The sequence below is a fragment of the Sturnira hondurensis genome, unplaced genomic scaffold (assembly GCF_014824575.4).
Source record: "Sturnira hondurensis isolate 20B ecotype Veracruz unplaced genomic scaffold, ASM1482457v3 Scaffold0001872, whole genome shotgun sequence".
NCBI classification, from domain to species: domain Eukaryota; kingdom Metazoa; phylum Chordata; class Mammalia; order Chiroptera; family Phyllostomidae; genus Sturnira; species Sturnira hondurensis.
Window position 1 is genome coordinate 14,100,131 of NW_028074503.1, and position 12,019 is coordinate 14,112,149.

Sequence of the window (12,019 nt, forward strand, 5' to 3'; positions counted from 1 at the left end):
CAACAAGGCTGGCTGAGGTCTAGGATGGCTCCATGGCTGTCCATGAAGTGGACGCAGCACCTGGATCAGAGCCTGGGCCTTCCAGTGTCCTGGGCCAGGGCGTTGCCTACCATGCACCACCACTTTCTTTTCCTCTGCTTCACTGAAGAAAACAGCTATGGGGGCTGACTGTGGCCTACAGGGTCTGAGTGCTCCATCCTGGGCCTTCCACCTTGGCGAGCAAATAAGCAGCTCTGCAGACCTGCAGGCCAGGGTCTGCCTGGAGCAGGAGCTCAGAGGGCGGGGCCTCTGAAGCAGGCTTCACTGTGGTTCTGTTAAGGACTCTTCCCTTGGGGCCATCCAGCTGCAGGCTGTCCCAGGGGTCTGCTCCTCCAGCACACGCCCTGGTCTGTGTGAGCACTTGATAATTGTTTAAAACAGATGTGTGGTGTTTTCATTTATCCATGTACATTTGATAGTCTGTTTCTCTCTCTTCCCTCCCTCCTTCCCTTTCTCCTTTCCTTCACCTCCCTTGAAGTTATATAGAATGTGTTTTTCCTAATACAGTTGGCATGCAATATTATATTAGTTTCAGGTGTGCTGCATAGTGACTGGACATTTATATGCCTTACAGTGATCACCCAGTAAGTCTAGAACCCACCTGGCACCACCCACAGTTATTACAATATTATTTACTAGATTTCCTGTGCTGCATGTTAATCCCTGTGACCGTATTTGAACCCTGAATTCTCTTGTCTGCCCATAAACTCTCTCCCAGCTTATGCAATTTGCTGCTTTGGTAATCATGCCTCCTGGGTCTTGATCCAGACTGTTTGGGGCTGGGCAGGGGCAGGGGTGCCAGCAATCTTTAAATGTTAGAAATAAGAATAAGGAACAGACTCTCTCCTCCAGGTTGACAACTGTGCACAACTCAGTACTTTTGGAATTTGGTTGTCCGACTCTAAATTGCCCTCACTGTACTCCATCTAGGCCTCATAGCTGCCCTCTGGGTGGGCAGGTCTCAGCCGAAGTTTTGTCGAGTTTCTCACTGAAATCAAAGCATGCTGTGCTTTTAACATGGTTACAAAGGGGAGGCAGGGAATGTGAGCTGTGTTGGTCCTCCACACTTCGTATGATACAAGCACTTTCTCACTTAAAACTACTCAAATAAACAAATAATTTCCATTTAGAATGTCATGAAACTGGAGCAATTTTATGAAAGTCTTGTACAGCTATTGTGCCTGGTCACAATAACCATTTTACCCTGGACAGATAAAAACTCAGTGATGCATGTATTCCTTAAGCTATGATGCACATGTGCGTGTAGTTATGCATGAGGTCTGTCCAGAAGGTATCCAGTCATGTAACAGGAAAAACAGAGACATTTATTCAAGAGGGTACAAGATACAAGAAACATAGTACACAGGACAATGACACCTCAGTCCCCTTCACAGTAGGCACCTTGGGACCTCACACAGTTCTCCCAGTCGCCATCAGCTGCTCCATCATATCTTCCTGAATCTCATCAACAATCTGAAATCTCTCCCCTTTCAAAGGTGATTTTAGATTTGGGAAAAGTCAGAAGTTGCAGGGCACCAAATCTGGGCTGTAGGGAGGCTGAGTCACCAGGGTGATTTAATGTTTCACAAAAAAACTCTGCATGAGATGTGATGCATGAGCAGGCGCACTGTCATGACGAAGCTGCCAATCACCAGTTGCCCATAGCTGTGGCCAATCTGAATAGTTTCCACAGAGCAATGGTCAAGCTTAATGCAAAATATGATGCAGACTTGTTGTTCTACTCGCTCAGTCATTTTGAATGTGACCACCACACAGTACACATGCTCATTCAATGGCATCTACTACCCCCCTCCGACTAGTACAGTGAAGTTGTCATTGTTTGTGCATGAACATTCCAGTCCACTCTCCTTGGCTGCCAGGTTACATCAATGTCATGCAAACCATTCTTGTTAACAATAGTTAGAGTTTTTGTAGACAGACCATATATATACACACATACATACATATATATATAATATATTCAACAATATATAATTAATTGATAATTATAAACAGTAATATAATTGATTATACTAGTATGATTAATCATTATAGAATATAATTTGTAATATTTTTATATAAAATTTATTTATATAATATATAGAGAAAAATAAAATTTACATATTTGTTTGCGTGCATGTGTGTATATAGTCACCCTAGTAAGCTGGTCCCCCAAATAATTGATTGCTGTTGTGTGACCTGGATCCCTGTCTCTTCACTAGTTGGGGTTTACCAGCATGAGCCAGGAATTCATTGTATGTAGGAGGTAAAAGGGGTCTGGCTAATGGGGGTCCAGGTGGTGGCCAAGCCACAGCACCTAAACCACATGACCTGGGTTTCAATGAAGACATTATTCCCTGAGGAACTGTAATGTCTATACCTCAGTGGTGGGAGAGGAAACAGGTTCTCATATGGGTGGAGCCATCAGAACGTCACTAGTCTCCCATATGAACAGCCTAGGACTGGGTTGCTCAGCCCCTGCTAGCACCTCCTGCTTGATTGGCAGCTTAAGGGACAAGTCATCAGGTCTTTCCGTCTGCTCTACCCACCCCCCCAGATCCTACAGTTCCTCCCTCAGCACCCTCCAAGCTCCCCAGAGTCCCTTGTACACCACACAGGATCCCACAGGAGCTGATGAGTCCAGGCCCCCGTGTTTCCTCACCTCGCTGGCCTGCCCTTGGCTCTTTGCCGGGACTGCCCCACTTTGACCTAGAACTGCTGTTCTGCATGGGCGCCTTCTAATGGGAAAACAGTCCCTCCACCTCAGCATCCCCTGGCCCCTCAACAGACTTCTCCCCACTCCAGGGCGTCCTTGTGGAAAGGAGATGAGGACAAACATCTGGCCACCCACCTCCCTTTATTATCTGATGGGCCCTCCCTTAGTTATTCCAGCGGGTCCCTTCTTGATAAAGGAGCAGACAAAAGAACTTAGGCAATCCTCTTTAGGCCAAACCTGGCTTTCAAAACTGTTGTCTGGCTAAGAAAATCTTGTTTTGGATGTCTGAATCTACATATTCTTTTATGCTGCTGCACTGATGGCCTAAATCCACTCTGTGGATGTGCGGACCCACTCACTCACTCTGTAGACTCATTAGGCCACTGTTACACTGGACAGGCACAGGAGAGAAGGTGCCAGGTGGGCAGGAAGGTCTTCCTGGCAGGTGTGGGGAACCAAGGCAGGGGGCCCGCATTCCACAGGGAGAGACAGGCAGAAGACAAGGGAGCATCCATACTGGCTTTCCAGCACCCCCAAATCCATGTGCCCCTTTCTGGGCCATGCACCCCACTCAGTGGTACCCATGAAGAAAAGGACAGATGATGGGACAGAGCAAAGAAGTCGTATTCAGTATACCGATAAAGGGAACCAGCCTCCATGACCATAGACCTTCACGTCACGTGTTCTGAAAGTGACAAGCTCAACAAAGTTCCTTTAAACGTTTTACTCCCTGGAAGCCATACCCCTTTTCCTTCTACAGGAATGTCGTAGTCTCTTTCCTGTCAAATATACACTGGAATCCTTTCTTCAGAGTTTCATTTCACTTAATTTTTTACAAAATATATACCTGAATTCTATTTTTCACTTATGTTAAGTTTTGATCCCCTGTAGTACACAAAACAATGTTCTAGAAAGTGGAGGATAAAGACTCTTGGGTTGTACTTACCTATAAAAGAGGACTCACCTGTGGGCTATTTGATTCTCCGCTTGATTTGTCTCACACACAGGTCTTGAGTAGTGAGAAGTGGCAATATATGCAGGATATTACACTGTCCTATCCTAATGTTCATGTCACATCCCCAATATGTCATGTCAGGTGGTGATAAGCCAGGAAGAAAAATTATGAGTATAAAAGGGATGGGGAGTGACAAGAAGGTACTGTTTTATATTGGGTGATTTGGGGAGGCTTCTCTGAAGATGTGCTGTTTGAGCAGAGACCTGTGGAGTGAGAGAGAGCTATCCATGCACCTGGCTGTGGTGTAAATGTCCTGAGCATTGGGAACAGCTGGTACTGGACACTTTGTCAGGGCCTATGCTCCTCCCAGTAGGAGGAGAAGGCCTCCCTGCCCTTCCCTCAGTCTCTGCAGGCAACCTGCTTAGCAGTGACCCCTTAGGGTCCCCTACATACCACACGGGGGGTCTGAGGCCTGGAGGTGGGCTTGTTCAAGAATCAGGAGGATTCTGGTGTGGCTGGAGTCACAGCAGACAAGGTCAGAGAGGTGATGGGCCAGCTCCTCAGGACCTTGTACGGCAAGACCATGTATTGTTTGTTCATCTGTTGGTGGATACTGGTGGTGCTCCACCAGTACTTTTCGGCTGTTTGGAGTAATGCTTCTATAAACAGTTGTGTAGGAAGTATTGTGTGGACACATATATTCATTTCCTTGGGGCATATACATGGGAATGGAATGGCTAGGTCATTGAGTGACTCCATTTTCACTCTCGAGGAAGTGCTGGACTTGGCCACAGCAGCTGAACTGTTTTCACTGGCTCACCAGTGCTGGATGAGGGTTCCCGTTTCTGCACATTCTCACCAACACGTTGTTGTCTGTCTTATTGATTATAGCCGTCCTAGTGAGTGTGACGTGTATCTCGTTGTGGTTTTTTAAAAAAAATTATATTATTTATTTATTTATCTTTAGAGGGGAAGGGAAGGAGAGAAGGAGAGAAACATCAATGTATGGTTGCATCTCATGCATCCCCTGCTGGGAACTGGCCTACAACCCAGGCATGTGCCCTGACTGGGAATCTAACTTCGATTGTGTGGTTCACAGGCCGGAGCTCAATCCACTGAGCTACACCAGTAGCTACACCAGCCAGAGCCATCTCACTGTGGTTTTGATTTGCATTCCCCTAATGACTAATGGTGTTGAGGATCTTTTCATGTGCTTATTGGCTATTTGCATATCTTTTTTGTTTTTTTTTTAATTTTTTTTAAATGTCTATTCAAATCCTGGGTCTGTTTTTTGTCTTTTTAGTGTTGAGTTGTAAGATTTCTTTATATATTCTGGATACAGACTCATTATCAGACATATGAAAGGTTTTCTCCCATTTTATGTGTTGTATTTTCAGTCTTAATAGTATCCTTGGATCCTTTGAAGCACAAAAGCTGTTTAATTTTCATGAAGTTGAATTTATCTGTTTCTTCTTTGGGTGCTTATGGTTTTGGTAACATAGCCAAGAAATTATTTCCTAATCTAAAGTCATAAAATTTATATTTTCTTCTGAAAGTTTTATACTTCTAGGTCTAGAAGCATCTTCAGTTTTAAACAGCATCTTTCAGCCCCTTTACCACAAATTCATGTTGTACTTCCTTATTCTTCACAAGAAGAATAAGCCAGTGTCCCTCATTTGAAAGGTAAACCAAACCTTATTCCAACTGTATAAGTTAGAATGACCAAACACAAAAGTTTTCATCTATAAATACTGGTATCGTTTATGTAATACTGTTTGTTCTACATAAACATTTTGTTCTGACTCCTAGTATCTTCTTTCTCATTTCCTGAGAACTAAAAATTGGACACTTGTTTGCTCATTTGACTTCTTTTACAAAGAATTTAAGTAAATAAAATTCAATAATTTTTTTGTTTATAATTTGAATAGCTGAGATAAATTTATTTTGTGCTGCTCATCCAGTGTGTTCTAATTAAATTAAGATTGTATGCAATATTGCAAAAAATATTCAAAATATTTACTCAGAATTTTATAAGAATCTTTTTATAAACCACCAGTTTACATATAATTCATAATATGTTCGTGTCTTTTCCAAGTATGCCTTGGGGCAAGTTCCAAAGAAATTGCTAAGCAACATTTCTTTATCTTTTATTCAATTTTTATGTAATCTGGAAACTGCAGTATTTATTTTTCTCACAAAGGTTCACATATCGACTTTAGGAGTCATTAGAACATTAGATGAGCAAAAAGAAAAATGTGGTTAATCGGATCTGAAATTCTGTCCCCGAGACATAGGCATCCTCAGTGAGAAAGTGAACTGAACTTGACTTCAGGTCTCACTTGCACTTGAGAAGACCTTCCACCTGAAAGTCCCAGGAATGAAGAACAATGCCTTTGGACGATTGGTTTCTCACTGAAGGTGTATGGACAACTGATTCTTAGTCCTTAGAACTGAAGTCGTCACCACTGTCGTTTTCCCCTGCAGGTTCCATTCCTTTTTGCTCTTCATGGGGCACCCGCCGTATGCAGTGCGGGAGGTGAACATAAACAAGTTCTGCAGGATCATCAGTGAGTTTGCCCTGGAATATCGCACCACCAGGGAGAGGGTTTTGCAGCAGAAGCAGAAGCGGGCCAACCACAGAGAGAGAAATAAGACCAGAGGGAAGATGATCACTGACGTAAGTGTGAAATCCGCTTCTTTAGGTCATCTGTTTTGAAAATATGATCAGCCGTAAAATGCCCCACAGTTTGGGGACTCGGCTTTTTTTTTCTTTCTTTAAAGACAATCTGCTATATAATGAACAAGGAACTGGGATATGTGAGTCAAGAACGTGTGGCAGGAGGAGGGACTTGTAACCCATGCGGGTGTGTTGTGTGGTGCTGATGACATCTTGTTTCCATCTTCAGCCTCTGTGATGGAAGAAAACGCCAGTTATCATAGGAGGACAAACGTACTAATGTGGGAACAGCTTCAGGATTTTAATCATCGTGACAAAGCTGTATAACCAAATCAGCAGACACATGCATCACACTTGCAAGGCATCTAAATAGAGAAATAATTGATGTGGTTGCTCAAAGTCACGATCAGATGGGCTCTTGGCAGTCCCTTCAGTCAGAGATTATCAGGGTGGGGAGGGATCCCAAAGGACAGTGAATCTAGCAGGCAATCCCCTGGGGGTCCCTGCACACTCTCGTGTCTTTCTGAGTCCTGGGCTCTTCCTCCATCTCTCCCACGTTACCCCTGAGCCCACTAGGCCCTGAGTGTTGTAGGCATTCAGATGGGAGATGCTTCGTAAATGGAGGGGGAAGGGAAGCATGAAGATGTGAGAGACAAAGACACACAGCGCAGGTGCCTCCTTCTGTTGAGTGCCTTTGTGAAACTTGCCATGTCTGGAGGTATATTTGAGAAGCACCTTGGCTCTTGGTGGTCCAGGGATTGGGACAGGTAAACTGATAAGCCATCACCAACGGATAAGCATGTCTCAGCTGGACTCAAATCAGGCAGATTTCCATGGGGAGGAACAAAATCAACAAAGAAGATCTTGCCGAGTCTTCCTTCTGTGCCCAGATGGGAGTTCGCATAGTAGGAGAAACAGAGGGTACATGATTACTGTCCACATTCTTAAGGGGTCTGACCTTCCCATGGAGACCCTACCTACTATCTTAGAAATTTTAAAGTAAGTCTGAGGAGAACTAGGGACTGATCCCCTCTTCATCTCATCCTACTCAGACCTCTTGTTTCCTCGGAATTTTCTGGACCCTTAGAGAGCGCTCAGATCGCTTTTCTGCAGAAGGGGCCCTTTCAGCAATCACCTGGCGTTCCCAACCCAGGCCGTCGTCAGCAGCGTGTCTCCTGGAATCTGGGTTCATGAGGACCTCTCACCTCCTGGGGGACCGCAGACTGAACGCACTTGGCCAAACGAACTATGTCCCACATTTCATTCCAAAGTGTTATTTTTAAAAGTTGTAAAACAGGAGTGCTTAATTTTTATGGAATTCAGACACATTGGAGGGTGGAAAATACAAGCCCAATATGCTTAAAATTATGAAAACACATCAAAATGTCTTGCCAAGTTCTTGAGATTTTTTTTACAGATTTCACAAATTTTAAAATTTTGTCCTTCTCTGAAGACATCCACTGTTCAATTTATAAGCAGGGGTAAATTTTTCTAGGGTTTGATTTAAAAATATTTAAGTTTCCATTAAAATCTGGCTTCTTCGGGGTTTATCCTCAACGTGGATAGTCCCTATTGTTGGTGGGCATTTGGTGTAGAAAGGTTGCCATCTGCTGGAAAATTAGTATATTGTCCCTTAAGGCAAAGTATACAGATTCAATCTTTTCCCAGCTCCCAAATCAGCAAGCCCCTTCGGTGTGCCCAGCATGGCATGGGGCACCGAGGAAGATGTGGATACAATAAAAGATGAACTTAAATCCTAAGGATGTCATAGTCTGGTTGAAAAACTCATATCCACAACTTAAACCACTGAAAACAAAACCCAGCAATAGATGCAATAGATGCAGAATCACAGAACCCCCGTGCATCAGAGCTGGAAGCAATTTGGGGAGAAAACTTTGTAGTAAGGCCCTTTTAACACAGATACCAAATAATGAGGTTGGGAGTGGTACCAGTTAAACAGATGATTTTAGAAAAGGTGCTGTTTTCTAAGACACAGAGAAGCCTGGGATAAATGTAAAGAGCCTATATTTGCAGAATGAGCCCCCTGTCTGCTCCTCTGTGCTGGTCTCTCCCCTTCTTTCTCTGTTTCTGAATATGCAGAGGGCCTTTCTTATAGTCCAGGCATTCTCCCAGGGAAGGATCAATGAGAAACTAAGTAATTCCTCACCCATGTATCCCAAACGGGTGCCAGACAAAATGGTGACATAGACTACGCAGCACAAAGCAGCCGTGGCCCTGTCTGTTGTCACTGTGCTCTGGACAGGCTGTGAGAACCCAGGCCTCCCCTCCCAGGCCTCTCACACCAGGGGCACTGGTGGTGCTGGGTGAGGCCCTTGCCTTCTCTCTAACCCAGCTTCCTCCTCTTCTGTGAAAACGGGATGCTGGTTACTTTGGCGGCTACTGAGAGGGCTTGAGATTGTGTATATCAGCATCTTGCAGGTGTGCTAATTCCTGAAAAAACAAAACAAAACACCAAGACCCTGGTTAAATAAATAAGCTCTAAGATTAAAAACCAAAACCAAACCAGCGCAGCAGGACAGTTATCTCTTGAAGCGATGCCATTTGGCCCGGGGCAGTGTGGACGGTGATGAACTGGAAGCATTGTGTCATTTCAGCTTCCAGGAGTTTAATCAGTTCTTGTTTTGCTACCTCTATGGAAACAGACACAAGTTAAATTTAGGGTGTATTCAATTTAAGATTAAGAGATTGAGACGACTTTCACCCTCACTTTTTTTTTTTAAAGAGAAGGGATGTTTTATTTGAAGTTATTTCAGGAAGTTTATCTGGTGAAAAGTAAAAGCATGGCATGTCAGTTCTGACAGTCTCCATGAGGGACAGGTAAGATTTAAAGAGAACTTAAAGTCATGTTTCCGAGGAGAGAAGAATGTGATCCATTCTGCTCAGGTGGTTATTCCTCTTGTCCTGTCTGGCCTGTGTGTGGGAGATTCTCGGAGGACCAGACCCAGCAGCCTGGGTTGGGGGCTGGGAGAGGGCAGTGTTCAGCACTTAGGATGAGAGGGGTGATAGTGACTGATAGGAAGAGCCAGGCAGATGGAGACCGGTCTGCTCACTGAGGCCCCAGTGGCAGGCAGGTGGTGCAGGTTCCACAGAATGTGGCCAGCCAAGTGGCAGCGCAGAGCAGGGAGCGAGGTCTGCAGTGGCCAGGGAGCCAGGTAAGCTGGCTGCCAGCCTCATGGGCACTTTGGGAGATCAGCCTGGAGCCCAGTAAACCCCTTCTGACTTTGATCAGGGTGGAGCTTGGGGCCCATGTACACAGGGAATGTCCAGTGGAGGGCAGGAGGGCTACGTAGGCAGGGACTGGCGTCTCCAAAATCCAGAGGGTGTGCCCCGCTGTGGGGGTCAATTTCTTTATTTGGAATTTGACATGACATGGAGGTTATCTCACCTTTGCTGACTTCTGTGCCTTCTAAGAATCCTTTCTATCTTTTCCATCCTGATCTGTCCTCTCGGGTAGACTGATGAAGAGGATGAAGTTGAGGTATGACTCCTTATAAACACGAAGAATGCCATGTTTGACCTTCCCAGGCGTGCTGTAGAGTCTAACCTAACATTAGCAACATTCAGAACTTTCAACTATGCATGGATGTGTTCTGGTTGGTTTCTGTGTGGTCACTAACCTCCTTACATGGGTTCTTGTCATGCTGTGTCTGCCGGGGGCTGAAAGGTTAACTGTGTTTTCCAAGCTGTCCCTGAGTCCCAGGCCCTGTCAGGACCTTTCCTTACCACTAGGAAAGTGGGCAGAGAATTTTCCCTCCAGCCCTGTCTGAGCCTTTTGGCAATACAAGTATGAGAACTGGATTCTAGACCAACCACAACAAGAGCCCTAAAATGAAAGAGGAAGTAGGGCAGTGGCTGAGAGCCAGGCCAGAGAAGCGGTCACCAGCTGTGGGCAGCCTCTGACTGGCTCGCGTTTCCTCGATTGGCATCCGCTGGACCTGGTGGGATCAGTGTGAGAGGGATGGGGTGGCAGGAACTCCTCCTCCCGGTCCTGGTGGAGCCAGAGTCTAACTCAGAGCTCATCGGCCCTGGGAGATGAGAAAGGAGCAGTGCAGACGTACAAGCCACAGATGTGTGCTGGGCTCTGTTGCCATGGCCGTGACACTGGATAAGAAGAGGAAGCCCAGAGTCTCTGGAATTCCTCTGTGCGAATGTAAAGCTAACAGGCTCTATTTCATCCAGATGTTGGGCACTGTGTGCACACGGCCGATGTTCTCGCTATACCTCTTGTAGAACATCCATGTCCTGACTCCGTTCAGCTGGAATTAGAGAGTGTTGTATGCATGCAGTGCTTGTGAAAACGACTAAATTTTTGACACCATGAGAAGTAGTAAGTGTTGCCAAACTCAGTCTCAGCATGAATTTCTGAGTCATGTTCTTATTTGGTCCCTGAAACAAACCCCCTTTGTTTGGGGCCTCTGGCTAGTCACTCCATCTTGGTGGGCCTCAGTTTCCTTCTTGGTAAAGTGAGGTGGGACTAGATCTGGAAAAATTTCCCCCTAACTCTTAACATTCTCTAATTCTGTGACCAAATCCAACTTTTAAAACTCTGCTATCATAAGAGATATATTAGAAAGTTTTAACTGCTTTCTGACACTAAGTTTAAAAAAATTAAGGCTTCATATCTCTAATTAACAAGGCATATTTTGATGCTCACATCAGGCTTTGGTGTTAGGGACGGATTTGGTTTCTGAGCTCTTCCCAGCATCGATTTTAGTCGCCCCTTGTAGGCACCCACTAAGGGAATTTGCAGGGAGCCCAGAGACCTGCCGCAGGGGAGGAGTGGATGTGGTCCTCCTGGGTCCGGCGTTTTTCTTCCTGATAAAAGAACTTCCTGTGTACCCAGACGTTTTGTCATTAGTTCACCTGCAACAATCAGCGACTGTCCTCAGGAATGTGTCTGCAGAATACACACAAACCGAAAAGACAGGGAGACAGAGAAGCGAAGGATTTCCTCCACTAAATGTTTTATAAGCTTGAATTGGCTTGTGGGAAGCCAGCTCGCGCCATCATCCCCCCTTTGGTCTTGCAGTCTGGCAAATTCTCCGGCAGTCCTCCGGCACCTTCGAGTCCACCACAGGGCCTGAGCTACGCCGAAGACGCCGCTGAGCATGAGAACATGAAGGCTGTGCTGAAAACCTCGTCCCCTGCCCTGGAGGACGCCACCCCGGTGCTGGGCGTCCGCACGCGCAGCCGAATGAGCCGAGGTAACTCTGGGCTGGGCAGGACACGTCCTCCCAGTTAGCCACCCGTGGGGGCCTGGTCTGTGTCCCAGGGTGCAGAGTGCTGTGCCCAGGCAGTGGCTGCTGAGGGCAGTCAGAACTCCCCGGTGCTGATGTAACCACAAGCTTTTCTTTACTCATACCTTCCTGACCTCCCTTCAGTAGCCTCATCTCAGAAACAATAGTCCCTAAAATATAACTTACTTCACATAAGAGGAATTATTATTGTGAATGAATCCTCTTGGTTAGCGTTAGCAAATATGGTCTGAGGCCAATTTCGGCTGGCTGCTGTTTTGTAAATAAGGTCTATGGAACCCTGCCATAGTTATTTGCTTTATGGTCTGTAGTGCTTTTCCACTGTAGGGGCAGAGCTGTGTGGTTGGGACGAGACT

The 12,019-nt window shown here is 45.6% G+C and overlaps 1 protein-coding gene across 8 annotated transcripts in view; it reads left to right on the plus strand.

Moving 5' to 3' along the window:
* The window catches only part of FHOD3 (formin homology 2 domain containing 3), a 438,646-nt gene that overhangs the window by 410,217 nt on the left and 16,410 nt on the right, over positions 1–12,019 (plus strand). For 5 of the 8 annotated variants that reach the window (XM_037033114.1, XM_037033132.1, XM_037033139.1 and 2 more), the window contains 3 exons: positions 6,195–6,387; positions 9,863–9,886; positions 11,438–11,612. In XM_037033114.1, coding sequence (XP_036889009.1) covers positions 6,195–6,387; positions 9,863–9,886; positions 11,438–11,612 — 392 coding nt within the window. The remainder of the gene's footprint in view (positions 1–6,194; positions 6,388–9,862; positions 9,887–11,437; positions 11,613–12,019) is intronic. The other 3 variants (XM_037033123.1, XM_037033154.1, XM_037033161.1) reach the window with 1 other exon arrangement.